General features: G+C 47.4%; 1 protein-coding gene across 3 annotated transcripts; it reads left to right on the plus strand.

Annotated features, from left to right (window-relative positions):
• The first annotated feature begins 250 nt into the window (after positions 1–250).
• LOC137359018 (peptidyl-prolyl cis-trans isomerase-like 3) lies at positions 251–17,563 on the plus strand. Of its 3 annotated transcripts, none has more exons than XM_068025156.1 (6): positions 251–330; positions 927–1,001; positions 9,343–9,436; positions 13,546–13,613; positions 13,795–13,913; positions 16,329–17,563. In XM_068025156.1, the coding sequence occupies exons 1-6, from the start codon at positions 319–321 to the stop codon at positions 16,453–16,455; spliced, it is 495 nt and encodes a 164-aa protein (XP_067881257.1). In that variant the 5' UTR covers positions 251–318; the 3' UTR covers positions 16,456–17,563. The 3 variants fall into 3 exon arrangements, with proteins under 3 accessions (XP_067881257.1, XP_067881258.1, XP_067881259.1); XM_068025157.1 differs by lacking the exon at positions 251–330 and adding an exon at positions 769–834 and having other exon boundaries at positions 16,329–17,562; XM_068025158.1 differs by lacking the exon at positions 251–330 and adding an exon at positions 826–844 and having other exon boundaries at positions 16,329–17,562.
• The last annotated feature ends 1,710 nt before the right edge of the window (positions 17,564–19,273 follow it).

The raw sequence follows: 19,273 nt of genomic DNA on the forward strand, positions 1-19,273 counted from the left end.
AGCAGGAACACGGGGCGAAGCCAGAGTGAGCAGTGTTCAAACCGCAGAAGTACACCACCCAGAGGCGAAGGGAGATGAGACACCTCCAAGCATTGCCAGAAGCATAGACCCATTCACGACATGGGGGAATGCTTGACCAAAATGGATGAGGTGGATCAAGGTGAAGACACTACGGCTGAACAGCTGTTTCACACGATCACCTTAACAACAGGTCGATTCCCTTAACAAGACTCCAGAGCATCTGCCCCAATAAGGCTGGGAGTGAAGATTGACACTGGTGCAAGTGCCAATACTCTATCTTTCCACATCCTCAAGGACATGGACCACGAGGCATGGATGGGGTTGTTTTTCTTTGGAACAGAGGAGGCTGAGGGGAGATTTCCTCAGAAGGAGTGATTTCCCTTGACTGAGAGATCAATAACCAGGCGCATAAATTTAAAGTGATCTGAATAAATGAATTGGAGAGGTGTTGAGGAGTTGTTTTTTCACCAGAGGGTGATGGCGATCTGCAACTCACTGCCTAAGGCAGAAACCCTCAACTCATTTAAAAAATACCTGTAGTGCCGTAATGTACAGGGCCACGGACCGAGCAGGACAGTGGGACTAGGCTAGAGAGCTCTTTTTCTGGCTGCCACAATCAGGATGAGTCGAATGACCTTCCTCTGTGCTGTAAATGTTTATGATTCTATATTTCTATGTAAAAGAAACCCGAGCGGTTTTCATGACGGACCGGAAATGGCTCCGAACGGAGGATTTATCCGGCGGGACCGGAAGTAGGTTCGGGCGGAGAGTTTATACCAAAGGACCGGAAGTTGGGTGCCGGGGAGCGTGATGGTCAGTGAGGGTTGGTAGTCGGGATTACGGGATGGGGCTGGGTTTGTTGCCCTGGTGACGGGTTGGTGTTTGATTGTGTGACTGTGTTTCAGGCGCTGACCATCCGCACGGAGCTGGGAGACATGAAGGTGGAACTGTTCTGTGAGCGGACACCCCGGGCCTGTGAGGTGGGTGTCTCTGCTCGCTAATGCTAGTTGGTATGGGTATGGGTGCTGGTGCTGGGTTTGGGTATGGGTGCTGGTACGGGTGCTGGTGTTGGTATGGGTACGGGTATGGGTGCTGGTGCTGGGTTTGGGTACGGGTGCTGGTACAGGTACTGGTACTGGTGCTGGGTATGGGTATGGGTGCTGGTGCTGGGTTTGGGTATGGGTGCTGGTACGGGTATGGGTGCTGGGTACTGGTGCTGGGTTTGGGTATGGGTGCTGGTGCTGGGTTTGGGTATGGGTGCTGGTACGGGTACGGGTGCTGGTGTTGGTACTGGTGCTGGGTTTGGGTATGGGTGCTGGTGCTGGGTTTGGGTATGGGTGCTGGTACGGGTATGGGTGCTGGGTACTGGTGCTGGGTTTGGGTATGGGTGCTGGTGTTGGTACTGGCGCTGGGTTTGGGTATGGGTGCTGGTGCTGGGTTTGGGTATGGGTGCTGGTGCTGGGTTTGGGTATGGGTGCTGGTACGGGTATGGGTGCTGGGTACTGGTGCTGGGTTTGGGTATGGGTGCTGGTACGGGTACGGGTGCTGGTGTTGGTACTGGTGCTGGGTTTGGGTATGGGTGCTGGTGCTGGGTTTGGGTATGGGTGCTGGTACGGGTATGGGTGCTGGGTACTGGTGCTGGGTTTGGGTATGGGTGCTGGTGTTGGTACTGGCGCTGGGTTTGGGTATGGGTGCTGGTACGGGTATGGGTGCTGGGTACTGGTGCTGGGTTTGGGTATGGGTGCTGGTACGGGTACGGGTGCTGGTGTTGGTACTGGTGCTGGGTTTGGGTATGGGTGCTGGTACGGGTATGGGTGCTGGGTACTGGTGCTGGGTTTGGGTACGGGTGCTGGTACAGGTACTGGTATGGGTACGGGTGCTGGTATGGGTACGGGTGCTGGTACAGGTACTGGTGCTGGTACGGGTGCTGGTGCTGGGTTTGGGTATGGGTGCTGGTACGGGTATGGGTGCTGGTGCTGGTATGGGTACGGGTGCTGGGTTTGGGTATGGGTGCTGGTACGGGTGCAGGTGCTGGGTTTGGGTACGGGTGCTGGTACGGGTGCAGGTGCGGGTACTGGTATGGGTGCGGGTGTTGGTACTGGTGTTAAGGTGCTGGTGCTTGGTTCAGTATTGCTCTGCCTGCCAGTAGCCTGTGTTGCTTCCACTGCGATGTTTTTTTCCTGGACTTCACATGTCTCTGCTAGTTAGGTGGCACAATTGATCAAGTAGATTGGGTAGGAGGAAGAGAACAGTAGTTAACTGATATAAAAACAAAAACAGCTGGAAATACTTTCATCAGAACAGTTCTGATGAAAGGTCATCGACCTGAAACGTTAACTTTTTCTCTCTTTGCTGATGCTGCCAGACCTGCTGAGTATTTCCAGCACAGAATACAAAAACAAGGAAGTCATGCTAAACCTTTACAAATTACTGATTGGGCTTCAGCTGGAGTGTTGTGTACAATTCTAGGCACCACACCTTAGGAAGAATGGAAAGGCCTTGGAGAGGGTGCAGAAGAGGATGACACCAGGGATGAGGGAGTCCAGTTATGTGGAGAAATTGGTGAAAGTGGGGTTGTTCTTAGAGCAGAAAAGGTTAAGGGGCAACCAATTAAAGGTATTCAAAATTATGAGGGGTTTTCATACAGCAAATAGGGCAAAACTGTTTCCTCTGATAAGCGGGTCAGTAACCAGAGGGCACAGATTTAAAATAATTGGCAAAAAAAAGCTGGGGGAAATTGGGAGAAATGTTTTCACACAGAGGGTTGTTAAGATCTGGAAGTAGTAATCCAAAAAGCAATTGGACATGTATGTGAAGAGGACCAAATTACAGGGTTATGGGGAAACATGCTGTGATGTGGGACATATTTAGATAGCTCAATAAGAGAACCAGCAGAGACCTGATGGGCCAGCTTGCCCAGCCTGTGCTGTAAGAATCTATGAACCTTAAAATTCGAACCAATAATAGGCCATTGAGGAGTTAAATCACAAGGCTGTCCTTCGCACAATGTGTAGTCGAAATCAGGAACAGTCTCCCAAAAAGCTGTAGGTGCTGGATGTCTATTCAAGATTGAGTGTGTTTTTTTTGAGGTAAGGGTATCTTGTGATTTGGAGCAAAGACGGGTAAATTGAGTTGAAGTACAGATCAGCCGTGATCTCATTGAAAGGTGGAACAAACCCGAGGGGCTGAATGGCCTCTTCCTGTTTCTAAGTTCTTGAATTTATCCCATTGGGATCTATTTCCTTTCTCCCTGCTGGACTTCAAGTACAGTACTGGTGGCTACAGGTCTGTCACTGTATAAAATTGAGGTACCGTATTGGTGGGTACAGGTCTGTCACTGCATAACCCGGGTACGGTACTTGTGGGTACCAGTCTGTCACTGTAGAACCTTAGGGGAAAGTACTGGTGGGTACAAGTCTGTCAGTGTGTAACGGGTACAGTACTGGTAGGTACAGGTCTGTCACTGTGTAACACTGGAGTAATGTACTGGTGGGTACAGGTCCATCCCTGTAACATGGGTAGAGTACTGGTGGGTACAGGTTTGTCACTGTAACACTGGGGTACAGTACTGGTGGGTACAGGTCTGTCACTAACACGGGTACAGTATTGGTGGGGACAGGTCTGTCACTAACACGGGTACAGTACTGGTGGGTACAGGTCTGTCACTAACACGGGTACAGTACTGGTGGGGACAGGTCTGGCACTGTAACACTGGGGTACAGTACTGGTGGGTACAGGTCTGTCATTAACACTGGGGTACAGTACTGGTGGGTACAGGTCTGTCACTGTAACACTGGGGTACAGGTCTGTCATTAACACGGGTACAGTACTGGTGGGTACAGGTATGGCACTGTAACACTGGGGTACAGTACTGGTGGGTACAGGTCTGACACTGTAGCACTGGGGTACAGGTCTGTCACTAATACTCGGGTACAGTACTAGTGGGTACGTCTGGCACTGTAACACTGAGGTACAGTACTAGTGGGGACAGGTCAGGCACTAACACTGGGATACAGTACTGGTGGGGACAGGTCTGTCACTGTAACACGGGTACAGTACTGGTGGAGACAGGTCTGTCACTAACACTGGGGTACAGTACTGGTGGTTACAGGTCTGTCACTGTAACACGGGTACAGTACTGGTGGAGACAGGTCTGTCACTAACACTGGGGTACAGTACTGGTGGTTACAGGTCTGTCACTAACACTGGGGTACAGTACTGGTGGTTACAGGTCTGTCATTGTAACACGGGTACAGTACTGGTGGTTACAGGTCTGTCACTAACACTGGGGTACAGTACTGGTGGTTACAGGTCTGTCATTGTAACACTGGGGTACAGTACTGGTGGGGACAGGTCTGGCACTGTAACATTGGGGTACAGTACTGTATAACACTGGCTCGGAAGATCAAGATGTAGAATCATTTTGGGTGGAGATAAGAAATAGTGAAGGAAAGAAGTCGCTGGTGGGAGTAGGTTATAGGTGCCCTAATGGTAATTACACTGTCGGACAGAGTATAAATCAAAAAATAATGGAGGCTTGTAAGAAGTGGACTGCAATAATCATGGTTGATCTTTAGCTTCATTTCGTTTGGACGAATCAAATTGGCAAAGGGAGCCTGGAAGATGAGTTCATGGAGTGTATTCAGGACAATTCCTTCAAATGATACGTTCTGGAACCAACCAGGGAGCAGGATATTTTAGACCTGGTAATGTGTAATGAGGCAGGATTAGTTCATGACCTTATAGTAAAGGATCCTCTAGAATTTCACATTCAGTTTGAGGGTCAGAAGCTAGTATCTTAAATTTAAATAAAATTTAAATGTCCACGTTGCTGGGAAGAATAGGACAGCAGAGTATTTAAATGGAGAGAGATTTTGGAATGCTGCGATACAGGGTTGGCATAGTGGTAATGTCATTAGACTAGCAACACAGAGCCCCAGGCTTTGGGAACATGGGTTCAAATTCCACCATAGCAGATGGTGGAATTCAATGAAGAAATCTGGAATTAAAAGCTCGTCTAGTGGTGACCATGAAACCATTGTCAATTGTTGTAAAAACCCATGTGGTTTACGAATGTCCTTTCGGGAAGGAAATCTGCTGTCCTTACCTGGTCTGGTCTATATGTGACTCCATACCCACAGCAATGTGGTTGACTCTTAAATGCCCTCTGAAATAGAGCAGCAAGCCACTCAGTTGTATCAAACTACTACAAAGCCTGAGGAAGGATATGAAACCATCAACCGAGACACCAAAAACAACCACGGCAAACCCAGCCCTGTCGACCCTGCAAAGTCCTCCTTACTAACATCTGGAGCTAGTACAAAAGTTGGGAGAGCTGTCCCACAGACTAGTCAAGCAAAAGCCTGACATTGTCATACCCACGGAATCATACTTTACAATGTCCCAGACACCATCATCACCATCCCAGGGTATGTCCTGCCTCACCGGCAACACCAGGCATACCTCAAAATGAAGTGTCAGCACAGGACTACTTGCATACTAAACAGCGTAAGCAGCATGCAGTAGACACGGCTAAGTAATCTCAGAACCAACGGATCAGATCTAAGCTCTGCAGTCCTGCCAGATCCAGGCGTGAATGGTGATGGACAATTAAACAACTGACAGGAGGAGGAGGTTCCACAAATATGCCCACCCACAATGATGGGGGAACCGAGCACTTCAGTGCAAAAGACGAGGTTGAAGTATTTGCAACAATCTTCAGCCAGAAGTGCTGAGTGGGTGATCCATCTCGGCCTCCTCCTGTAGTTCCCAGCATCACAGATGCCAGTCTTCAGCCAATCCGATTCACTCCGTGTGATATCAAGAAACTGCTGAAGGCACCGGATACTACAAAGGTTATGGGCCCTGACAACCTTCGCAATAGTACTAAAGACTTGTGCGCCGGAGCTAGCAACCCACCCCGCCCTCCCACCCAGCAAAGCTGTTCCAGTACAGCTACAACACTGGCATCTATCTGGCAATGTGGAAAATTGCCCAGGTATGTCCTGTGCACAAAACGTGGGACAAATCAAACCCGACCAATTACCGCCCTATCAGTCTACTCTGGATCATCAGTAAAGTGATGAAAGGTTCGTCGACAGTGCTATCAAGCGGCACTTGCTTAGCAATAACCTGCTCACTGGTCCAAACATGGATAAAAGAGCTGAACTCTGCAGGTAAGTAAAAGTGACTGCCCTTGATATCAAGACAGCATTTGACTGAGTCTGGCATCAAGGAGCCCTAGACTGGAGTCAGTCAGAATCATGGAGAAAACTCTCTGCAGGTTGGTGTATACTTAGCGCAAAGGAAGATGGTTGTGGTTGTTGGAGGTCAATCATTTCAGTCCCAGGACATTACTGCAGGAGTTCTTCAGGTCCTAGGTTCAGCCATCTTCAGCTGCTTCATCAATGACCTTCCCTGCATCATAAGGTCAGAAGTGGGGATGTTCGTTGATGACTGCACAATGTTCACCATTCGCAACTCCTCAGATACTGCAGCAGCCTATGTCCAGATGCAGTAAGACCTGGACAACATCCAGGCTTGGGCCGATAAGTAGCATTCGTGCCAGGCAATGACCATCTCCAACAAGAGAGAATCTAACCATCTCCCCTTGATGTTCAATGGCATTACCATTGCTGAATCCTCCACTATCAACATCCTGGGGGTTACCATTAACCAGAAACTGAACTGGACCAGCCATATAAATACTGAGGCTACAAGAGTGGGTCAGAGGCTAGGAATTCTGCAGTGAGTAACTCACCACCTGACTCCCCAGTGCCCATCTACCATCTACAAGGCATAAGTCAGGAGTGTGATGGAATACTGTCCACTTTCTTGGATTGGTGCAGCTCCAACAACACTCAAGAAGCTCAACACCATCCAGGGCAAATCCAGCCCCCTTGATTGACACTGCATCCACCATGTTCAACATTCACTCCCTTCACCACTGACGTGTAGTGGCAGCAGTGTGTACCATCTACACTGCAGCAATGCACCAAAGCTTCTTCGACAGCACCTTCCAAACCTGCGACCTCTACCACCTGGAAGGACAAAGGCAGCAAACACATGGGAACACCACCACCTGCAAGTTCCCCTCCAAGCCTCTCACCATCTTGACTTGGAACTATATTGCCGTTCCTTCACTGTCGCTGGGGCAAAATCCTGGAACCTTTCCTAACAGTGCTACACCCCAAGGACTGCAGCAGTTCTAGAAGGCAGCTCACCACCACCTTCTCAAGGACAATTAGGGATGGGCGATCAATGCTGGCTGAACCAGCGGCGCCCACATCCCATGAGCAAATAAAGAGGAGGGATCTGGGTGTCCTTGTACATGAATCACAAGTCAGCATGCAGCTACAGCAAGTAATTAGGAAGGCAAATGGAATGTTGGCCTTTATTGCAAGGGGGATGGAGTATAAAAGTGGGGATGTCTTGCTACTAGAGTACTACTAGCTACTAGTACACCTAGAGTATTGGGTTCAGTTTTGGCCTCCTGATAAGTAGGGATATACTTTCATTGGAAGCAGTTCAGAGAAGGTTCACTGGGCTGATTCCTGGGATGAGAGGTTTGTCTTATCAGGAATGGTTGAATAGGTTGGGCCTATACTCAAGGGCGTTTAAAAAAAATGAGAGGTGATCTTATTGAAGCATAGGATTCTGAGGGGGCTTGACAGGGTAGATGCTGAAAGGATGTTTCCCCTCATGAAGCAATCTAGAACTATTTATTTATTTTATTTAGAGATACAGCCCTGAAACAGGCCCTTCGGCCCACCGAGTCTGTGCCGACCAACAATCACCCACTTATACTAATCTTACATTAATCCCATATTCTCTACCACATCCCCACCATTCTCCTACCACCTACCTATACCAGGGGCAATTTATAATGGCCAATTTACCTATCAACCTGCAAGTCTTTGGAGGTGGGAGGAAACCGGAGCACCCGGTAGAAACCCACACAGACACAGGGAGAACTTGCAAACTCCGCACAGGCAGTACCCAGAACTGAACCCGGGTCACTGGAGCTGTGAGGCTGCGGTGCTAACCACTGCGCCACTGTTTCGAAATAACGGTCTACCCTTTAAGAGGGAGATGAGCGAAATATAAGTGAGTGGGCAAAAATTTGGCAAATGGAGTATAATGTGGGAAAATGTGAACTTCTCCACTTTGGCAGGAAGAATAGGAAAGCAGCATGTCATTTAAATGGAGAGAGATTGCAGAACTCTTGAGGTACAGAGGGATCTGGGCGTCCTGGTACATGAAGCGCAAAAGGTTGGTATGCAGATAAAAGAAGTGATTAGGAAAGCAGATGGAATGTTGTCGTTTATTGCAAGGGAAATGGAACAGAAAAGTAGGGATGTTTTGTTACAGTTGTCTAGGGTATTGGTGAGACCACATCTGGAGTATTGTGTACAGTTCTGGTCTCATTTAAGAAAGATTCTAAATGCATTAAAGGCAGTTTAGAGAAGGTTCACTCGACTGATACCTGGCATGGGGGGTGTTATCGTTTATGAAGAAAGACTGGACAGGTTGGGTCTGTATCCATTGGAGGTTAGAAGAATGAGAGGTGATCTTATTGAAACATACAAGATCCTGAGGGGACTGGACAGGGTGGATGTTGAAAGAATGTTTCCCCTTGTGGAAGAGACCAGAACTAGGGAACACAGTTTAAAAATAAGGGGTCGCCCTTTTAAGATGGAAATGAGGAGAAATTTTGTTTCTGAGGGTCATGAGTCTATGGAACCCTCTTCCCCAAAGAGCAGTGGAGGCAGGGTCATTGCATGTTTTCAAGGCAAAAGTAGATAAATTTTTGACTAACAAGGGAGTCAAAGGGTATCGGGGAAGGCGGGAAAGTGGGGTTGAGTCCACAAACAGATCAGGCTTGTTCTAATTAAATGGCGGAGCAGGCTCGAAGGGGCCGAATGGCCTACTCCTGCTCCTAATTCGTATGTTCATATGAGGAGAAATTTCTTCTCTCAGAGGGTCTTTAATCTTTGGGTTTGACTTCCCGAGAGAGTGGTGGAGGCTGGATCATTGAATATATTCAAGGCTTAGTAAGGCAGATTTTTGATGTACAAGTAAGTCGAGGGTTAAGGGGAGGCAAGCAGGAAAGTGGAGTTAAGGCCACAATTAGATCAGCCATGATCTTATTGAATGGCGGAGCAGGCTTGAGGGACCGAATGGCCTACTCCTTTTTCTGATCTGATGATGGGTACAGGTACTATACACTGTATAGCACTGGGGTAGAGAGCTGCAGTTTTCACTTGTGCCCTTCCTCCCGGTAACACTGATTTGTACTCCTGTTTTCCCTCCTGACTGTAGAATTTCCTGGCGCTGTGTGCTAGTGATTACTACAATGGGTGCCTATTTCACCGCAATATCAAAGGCTTCATTGTGCAGACCGGAGACCCGACAGGTAACTTTCCCACCATTGGTGGCTGTGGTTTCAGCCGCCTGTGCCCTCAGCTCTGGAATTCCCTCCCTAAATCTCTCCACGTCTCCATCTCTCTCTGTTCCTATGTATGTATGTTCCTTTAAGACACTGCTTAAACATACCTCTTTGACCAAGCTTTTGGTCACCTGTCCCAATATCTCAGTGTCACATTTTGTTGGATGAATAAAGAACAGTACAGCACAGGAACAGGCCATTCGGCCCTCCAAGCCTGCGCCGATCTTGATGCCCGCCTAAACTAAAACCTTCTGCACTTCCGGGGCCCATATCCCTCTATTCCCTTCCTATTCATGTATTTGTCAAGATGCCTCTTAAATGTCGCTATTGTTGCTGCTTTCACCACCTCCCTCGGCAGCAAGTTCCAGGCACTCACCACCCTCTGTGTAAAGAACTTGCCTCGCACATCCCCTCTAAACTTTGCCCCTCTCACCTTAAACCTATGTCCCCTAGTAACTGACTCTTCCACCCTGGGAAAAAGCTTCTGACTATCCACTCTGTCCATGCCACTCATAACTTTGTAAACCTCTATCATGTCGCCCCTCCACCTCCGTCGTTCCAGTGAAAACAATCCGAGTTTATCCAACCTCTCCTCATAGCTAATGCACTCCAGACCAGGCAACATCCTGGTAAACTTCCTCTGTACCCTCTCCAAAGCCTCCACGTCCTTCTGGTAGTGTGGCGACCAGAATTGCACGCAATATTCTAAGTGTGGCCTAACTAAAGTTCTGTACAGCTGCAGCATGACTTGCCAATTTTTATACTCTATGCCCCGACCGATGAAGGCAAGCATGCCGTATGCCTTCTTGACTACCTTATCCACCTGCGTTGCCACTTTCAGTGACCTGTGGACCTGTACGCCCAGATCTCTCTGCCTGTCAATAGTCCTAAGGGTTCTGCCATTTACTGTATACTTCCCACCTGCATTAGACCTTCCAAAATGCATTACCTCAGATTTGTCCGGATTAAACTCCATCTGCCATTTCTCCGCCCAAGTCTCCAACCGATCTATATCCTGCTGTATCCTCTGACAATCCTCATCATTATCTGCAACTCCACCAACCTTTGTGTCGTCTGCAAACTTACTAATCAGACCAGCTGCATTTTCCTCCAAATCATTTATATATACTACAAAGAGCAAAGGTCCCAGCACTGATCTCTGCGGAACACCACTGGTCACATCCGTCCATTCAGAAAAGCACCCTTCCACTGCTACCCTCTGTCTTCTATGACTGAGCCAGTTCTGTATCCATCTTGCCAGCTCACCTCTGATCCCGTGTGACTTCACCTTTTGTACCAGTCTGCCATGAGGGACCTTGTCAAAGGCTTTACTGAAGTCCATATAGATAACATCCACTGCCCTTCCTTCATCAATCATCGTCGTCACTTCCTCAAAAAACTCAATCAAATTAGTGAGACATGACCTCCCCTTCACAAAACCATGCTGCCTCTCGCTAATAAGTCCATTTGTTTCCAAACGAGAGTAAATCCTGTCCTGAAGAATCCTCTCTAATAATTTCCCTACCACTGATGTAAGGCTCACCGGCCTATAATTTCCTGGATTATCCTTGCTACCCTTCTTAAACAAAGGAACAACATTGGCAATTCTCCAGTCCTCTGGGACCTCACCTGTAGCCAATGAGGATGCAAAGATTTCTGTCAAGGCCCCAGCAATTTCTTCCCTTGTCTCCCTCCGTATTCTGGGGTAGATCCCATCAGGCCCTGGGGACTTATCCACCTTAATGCTTTGCAAGACACCCAACACCACCACCTTTTTGATAATGAGATGACTGAGACTATCTACACTGCCTTCCCTAGGCTCATCATCCACCAAGTCCTTCTCTTTGGTAAATACTGATGCAAAGTACTCATTTAGTACCTCGCCCATTTCCTCTGGCTCCACACATAGATTCCCTTCTCTGTCCTTGAGTGGGCCAACCCTTTCCCTAGTTACCCTCTTGATCTTTATATACGTATAAAAAGCCTTGGGATTTTCCTTAATCCTGTTTGCCAATGACTTTTCATGATCCCTTTTAGCCCTCCTGACTCCTTGCTTAAGTTCCTTCCTACTGTCTTTATATTCCTCAAGGGATTCGTCTGTTCCTAGCCTTCCAGCCCTTACGAATGCTTCCTTTTTCTTTTTGACTAGGCTCACAATATCCCACGTTATCCAAGGTTCCCGAAACTTGCCAAACTTATCCTTCTTCCTCACAGGAACTTCCTGGTCCTGGATTCTAATCAACTGACGTTTGAAAGATTCCCACATGTCAGATGTTGATTTACCCTCAAACAGCCGCCCCCAATCTAAATTCTTCAGTTCCTGCCTAATATTGTTATAATTTGCCTTCCCCCAATTTAGCACCTTCACCCAAGGACTACTCTTATCCTTATCCACAAGTACCTTATAACTTATGGAATTATGGTCACTGTTCCCGAAATGTTCCCCCACTGAAACTTCGACCACCTGGCCGGGCTCATTCCCCAATACCAGGTCCAATTCGGCCCCATCCCCAGTTGGACTATCTACATATTGTTTCAAGAAGCCCTCCTGGATGCTCCTTACAAATTCTGCCCCATCCAAGCCCCTAGCACTAAGTGAGTCCCAGTCAATATTGGGGAAGTTAAAATCACCCACCACTACAACCCTGTTACCTTTATATCTTTCCAAAATCTGTCTCCATATCTGCTCCTCTACCTCCCGCTGGCTGTTGGGAGGTCTGTAGTAAACCCCCAACATCGTGACTGCACCCTTCCTATTCCTGAGCTCCACCCATATTGCCTCGCTGCATGACCTCTCTGAGGTGTCCTCCCGCAGTACAGCTGTGATATTCTCCTTAACCGGTAATGCAACTCCCCCACCCCTTTTACATCCCCCTCTATCCCGCCTGAAGCATCTAAATCCCGGAACATTTAGCTGCCAATCCTGTCCTTCCCTCAACCAAGTCTCTGTAATAGCAACAACATCATAGTTTCAAGTACTAATCCAAGCTCTAAGTTCATCTGCCTTACCTGTTATACTTCTCGCATTGAAACACATGCACTTCAGACCACCAGTCCCGCTGTGCTCCGCAACATCTCCCTGCCTGCTCTTCCTCTCAGTCTTACTGGCCTTATTTACTAGTTCCCCCTCATTTATTTCACTTGCTGTCCTACTGCTCTGGTTCCCACCCCCCTGCCACACTAGTTTAAACCCTCCCGAGTGACGCTAGCAAACCTCGCAGCCAGGATATTTGTGCCCCTCCAGTTTAGATGCAACCCGTCCTTCTTGTACAGGTCCCATCTGTCCCTGAAAAGATCCCAATGATCCAGATATCTGAAACCCTCCCTTCTACACCAGCTGTTCAGCCACGTGTTTAGCTGCACTATCCTCCTGTTTCTAGCCTCACTGGCACGTGGCACAGGGAGTAATCCTGAGATTCCAACCCTAGAGGTCCTGTCTTTTAACTTTCTACCTAACTCCCCAAACTCCCCCTGCAGGACCTCGTCACTCTTCCTGCCTATGTCATTGGTACTGATGTGTACCACAACCTCTGGCTGTTCACCCTCTCCCTTCAGAACGCCCCCTGTCCGTTCAGAGACATCCCTGACCCTGGTACCAGGGAGGCAACATACCATCCTGGTGTCTCTTTCACGTCCACAGAAGTGCCTATCTGTGCCTCTGACTATAGAGTCCCCTATAACTATTGCTCTTCTGCGCTTTGTCCCTCCCTGCTGAACAACAGTGCCAGCTGTGGTGCTACTTCTCTGGCTGCTGCTGATTTCCCCTGATAGGTCATCCCCCCAACAGTATCCAAAACGGTATACTTGTTAGAGAAGGGGATAGCCACAGGGGATTCCTGCACTGTCTGTCTGCCCCTTCTAGCGGTCACCCATCTATCTGCCTGCACCTTGGGTGTAACCACTTCTCTAAAACTCCTGTCTATGACACTTTCTGCCACCTGCATGCTCCTAAGTGCATCCAGTTGCCGCTGCAACCGATCCTGTGAAGCGCCTTGGGATGTTTTATGATTTTAAGGGTGCAATATAAATACAGTTTTTCTCTGGTTACTTGCCTGCGCTGTTGTTTTTACCCACAGGCACTGGGAAAGGAGGATCCAGTATCTGGGGGAGAAAGTTTGAAGATGAGATAAATGAACATCTTAAGGTGAATAAATACTTTATTTATAAACCTTCTGTCTCATCAGAGTGGGGTTCCCGGGGAGTGACCCTGATTTCAAAGTCTGGTTTTCAGGGAGTGACCTGAATCTCAGAGTGTGGCTCCCTGCCAGTGGCCCTGGCCTCCAGAGCGTGGCTCAATTCATCTACCTGTTTATGCTCTATTTCAGCACAATGTCCGAGGGGTCATTTCCATGGCAAACGGTGGTCCCAACACCAATAGTTCCCAGTTCTTCTTCACATATGGGAAGCAGCCTCAACTGGACATGAAGTACACAGTGTTTGGCAAGTAGGTTTGTTCATATAAGATCTTCCTGCAGATGCTAGCTCCTTGACTGCATTGTTCAGCTTCTCTGTTCACACAGGGGAATGTGCAGAATAAAAAAAACACCAGAACAGCCACAACACAAGCGCCTGCCTCCCACTGATCAGGTTGTTCCTTTTGGACAATAGCATAATAAATTACTGGTATAATATGTTTCTTTGTCTATATTTATAATGGGAATTGCCCATGTAAACGTGTTACTCTGTATTTACCCTGCCCAGAGCTACTACAGCACCACCAACTAGCAGACGTGTGTAATTACAGTGTGACACATTTACATAAGCAGAGTTACGCTGTACCTTGCCTTAGATATTCCCCCACGTACAGCGGCGCTGATCTTCTCTATAAGTAATCTGAGCATCATCCATTGAGTGGTGTGCCTCTACCGCCTGATATCTACCCATACTATCGAACACAGTGGGTAACAACAATGATGCCTGGTGATTGGAAGTGTAATTTGTATCTTTCACACATTCCCCTGCATACACCTCTTCAACCTTCTGAAAGCCACAATGTATGTCATATATTAATATAGATACATGCCGGGTGTGTGTGAGTCAGTGTGGCCCAGTCATGTGGGCTGGTGGGGTTCGAGTGTGCGGGCTTGCAGGGACAGGTGTGTGTTCTGGGCCTGTGGGCCAGCGGGAGACGGGTGTGTGGACTGGGCTTGTGGGCTGGCCCACACATGAATCATGAATTAGTGTTATTTGTAAACTGCAGTGGGAGTTTCCTGTGCAATGCGGGGCCTGAATCTGTTAAGCTGGTTTATGAGCTCTGAATTTAGCTTTTGCGTTAAAGAGGAGCTGTGAGGTGAGTTTAGTTTAGAGATACAGCACTTTAACAGGCCCTTCGGCCCACCGAGTCTGTGCCGACCATCAACCACCCATTTATACTAATCCTACACTATTCCCGTATTCCTATCACATCCCCACCTGTCCCTATATATTTCCCTACCACCTACCTATACTAGGGGCAATTTATGATGGCCAATTAACCTATCAACCTGCAAGTCTTTGGCATGTGGGAGGAAACCGGAGCACCCGGAGGAAACCCACGCAGACACAGGGAGAACTTGCAAACTCCGCACAGGCAGTACCCAGGATCGAACCCGGGTCCCTGGAGCTGTGAGGCTGCAGTGCTAACCACTGCGCCACTGTGCCGCCCATTTGTGTTCACTGATCATGTCTGCCTGTTAATAGTGTTACAACCTCAGTAGAGGCTGTTTTAAAACGAGATATGAACTCCCAAGACCGATTAAAGAATTACACGGAAAGATTTCACATTTCAAGACTTTTACGATAATAACGAAACTAAAAATCAACAATAACTAAATAGTACTTAGTAGGTAGCTAATACACTAAATTACAGAGAAAGGTATTTCCTGTTAACTTATTAATACACTTGAAAACCCCACACCATATTTGTATGTTAAACAGTGTTCTCATCGAAAAGGTATCCTTGCAGTTTATTGTCCCAAATTCCTCCCAGTCGCAATGGGTTGGATCTCCTAGTGTCCTTCTCAAAGCCAATGTCCTCTTCACTCACTTCTTCCGAGCACATTTGACTTGGACTTCCTTTATTAAGGCAATCTCTTGTGCCCCCCGTTGTCTTTTCTCCTTCGCAAACCTCAACTTTTTAAGTCTTGGCCTTTTGCTGTATCAGTGATCTGAAAACAGTTGCTTTTCTCCCTCGTCAGGTTGCGAAGCTCTGCTTGCTGGTCCCTTTCTTCCTGTCAGCCTGCCTGACCTAGGAAAACCTGTTGAATTTATTCAGGTCAAAAGTCAATAGTCGTTTGCCTTTTACAATTATCAGAGCCCATAAGTATGACCGTAGCAAAACCACCTGGGGCCTTCCTTTGTTCCGAGGTGTTAAAGATTACAACTTGAATTTGCACTCATTTTACACTCCCAATAGTGAGCAGCTTGTGTAATAGTCCCAAACATAGGAATAGGCGGAGACCATTGAGCCTCTCGAGCCTGTTCTACCATTCCATGAAATCATTGCTGATCTGTGACCTTATTCCACATTCCTGCCTCTGCTCCATGTCGCTTAATACCTTTGATAACAAAAATCTATCAATCTCAGTTTTAAAATTTACGATTAATCTAGCATCAGTTGCCATTTGTGGACGAGAGTTCCAAACCTGTACCAACCTTTTGTGTGTAAAAGTGTTTCCTAATTTCACTCTAATTTTTACACCATGACACCTAGTCCTAGCCTCTGCGGAAATAGTTTCTCTCTCCACTCAAAATGTTCACCTTAATATCTTGAAAACTTTGATTGGATCACCCATTAACCACCTAATTTCCTGGAAATACAACCCTAGACTATGTATCTCTCCTCATACACTCTCTCTCTCTTCTTCCCCCTTGCCCCCAGGGTAATCGATGGGCTGGAGACTCTCGATGAGCTGGAGAAGCTGCCGGTGAATGAGAAGACATTCAGACCACTGACTGATGTCCACATCAAAGATGTTGTTATTCACGCCAATCCATTCGCATTCTGATCTTGGGCATGGCTGATGGACCACAGGCAGCTGTGGGACTGAGGACTCTGAGTAAGATGATAGGATTCCACTGAGAGACAGTAATGAGGATCAGATCAGAGAGCTGCGCTCTTCATGATCCACCAATCAGACCTCGGAATTTCCCACTGCATGATTGGACCACGGGCAGGGCGGCGCCTACTTGTCACTCACTGTCTCCTCTCCCTTTCCTCTATCCTTCACCTCTCTTCCCCCTCTCACCACCACTCCTTTCTCTCCCGCCTTTCTGCCTTTCTCTCTCCTTGCCCTCATCTCTCTCTCTCTCTCGTTAACTGCCTCTCTCTCCCCCTCCCCCCTTGCCTGTCTCTCTCTCTCTCCCCCTTTGCCTCTGTCTCTCTCTCCTTGCCTGTCTGTATGTCTCCCTCCCCTTGCCTGCCTCTCTCTCTCTCTCCCTGTTTGTCTCTTTCCCATCTATGTCTGCCTTTCCCCCTACCTCCCTCCCTTGTTCTCTCTATTTCCCCTTTCTCTCTCCCTGCCCTCCTCCCTCTCTCTCTCCCCTTTCTTCTCCCCCCCCCCCCCTTGATAATCTCCCTCCCTCATTTGATTTCCTAGACCAATGATTGGATGGAATTGCAAATTGAAATGTGTTAAACTGGAAGATGCTGGGACTGCTTGGACAGTCCGTGTCTGAGGAAAGAATGGACACATTAAAGCTTCAGTTGTTAAACCCTTTGACAGAACGTACCCACTGACTCTTCTCAGCTCTGTTTTTATTTCAGATTTCCAGCAGGATTTGACTTTGTTATATTTTGCCTCGTCCTTCTTTTCCACACCATGAAGGCATCATGAAGGTTCCCTAACCCACCCCAATCGTCTCCAGCTGGATCCTGTGTTTTATCATTGTGTCAATGAGCCAGCAGCAGGGAGCTGTTGGTATGGGCTGTTACTGCACTGGGGGTGATGCAGTTAATAACTGGAGCATCAATTATTTGTTGCCTCTTGTATAAAGCATTGAGTCTGCACTGTGTTTAGTTTTAAATAAACTGGGGTGTTTTTGTGGAGTTCCTAAAGTTGGACTGACTTGAAAAGAATATTTTTATATACAAGTTGAAATATAAAGCCTAATTTCTGCGTAATTTGTGTTAAGGGTGGTGATCTTTGTCAGCTGACATTGATACAAGCATTGATGGGATTATCTATGGGTTAAAGACTGTTATCATCTTGTGCTTTCATAGTCTGCACTGTAGATCTGCAGCCAGTGAGCTGGACATAGTCAAGTTTCAATCAGATGTCATTCTCTATAGGATCGGACATTGTTAGTGTGATGTGGCCTTAGTGTAGCCGGACAGTAGTCCTGCAAATGGCTCAGCTCGGAGTTTAACTGGGATAAACAATTTCAGCTCACACTGTCTCCACGCTGGTTCCCAATTTAATGAGCCCATCATGAGAGGAACCACCTCCTGATCTCAGCTCTAAATATTCCTTTTTACAACTTGATTAATCTACAGTAATTTTTCCAGAAGAATGTTTCCATCCATTCACTATCTTGTATCTTTCTGTACAGTCATCTCTCAAACCTCCTTACCAGGCTGAGGAGCCTAAATTTCTCCAGCCTTTCCTCATAACTCAGTACTTTTGACACTGGGGACTAGCCTCGGGACTCTGTTCTGCCTCCAACACCTGATACCTCACTTGTCTCTTGGAGACAAGAACTGGGCACAGTTCTCAAATTGGGTCTGACCAGAACTGGACCCAGTGCTCTGAATGGATTTTTATAGTTCAAAAGATTGTTGGTTGCATTGCAACATTATTTTCATAGTACCTCTGTCTTGTAATAGGAATATGATTCTCTGCCCCTCAGTCCTTCGATTCTCTGCCCCATCTTTAAATGTGACATGTTTGCGTTTCTGACTCCAGCTCATTGATATAAATTGATGAATTATATAAATTAAATTATGAATTATTAACAGTAAGGGACCCAATATAGAGGTTAATATGCCTGCCTGGGTGAGTGCAGCTCCAAAAACACTCAAGATGCTCTACCCTATCAAAAATAAAGCAGCCAGCTTGATCAGCACCCCCATCCACAACCTTAAAACATTTACTCCCTCCACCACTGGCTTACTGTGGCAGCAGTGTGTACCAGCGACAAGATGCACTGCAGCAACTCGCCAAGTCTCCTTTGACAGCACCTTCCAAACCCGTGACTTCCTCCACCGAGAAGGACAGGTGCAGCAGATGTATAGGAAGGCCACAGCCTGCAAGTTCCTTTCCAAGTCACTCACCATCCTGATATGGAATTATATCACATTTTCTTCACTGTGGCTGGGTCAAAATCCAGCAACTCCCTCCCTAACTGCACCTACACCACATGGACTGCAGCGGTTCAAGAACGCAGCTCACTGCCACCTGCTCAAGGGCAATTAGGGATGAGCAATTAATGCTGGCCTAGCCAGCGCTGCTCACATCCCAGGAACGATTTTAAATAAAGGATAGAAAAATAGATTTTATCACAAAGTATATTGTATGAAAGACAACGTAATGAGAACCTTCACATTGAGGATACCCTTCTTCGTGTTGTGTGGCACTACCACTGTGCCAAATGGGATAGATTTCGAACAGATCTAGCAATGCAAAACTGGGCATCAATGAGGTGCTGTGGGCCATCAGCAGCAGCAGAATTGTACTCAACCACAATCTGTAACCTCATGGCCTGGCATATCTCCCACTCTACCATTACCATCAAGCCAGGAGATCAACCCTGGTTCAATGAAGAGTGCAGGAGGGCATGCCAGGAGCAGCACCAGGCATACCTCAAAATGAGGTGTCAACCTGGTGA

This window comes from Heterodontus francisci, unplaced genomic scaffold (genome assembly GCF_036365525.1).
Source record: "Heterodontus francisci isolate sHetFra1 unplaced genomic scaffold, sHetFra1.hap1 HAP1_SCAFFOLD_773, whole genome shotgun sequence".
Taxonomy (NCBI): Eukaryota; Metazoa; Chordata; class Chondrichthyes; order Heterodontiformes; family Heterodontidae; genus Heterodontus; species Heterodontus francisci.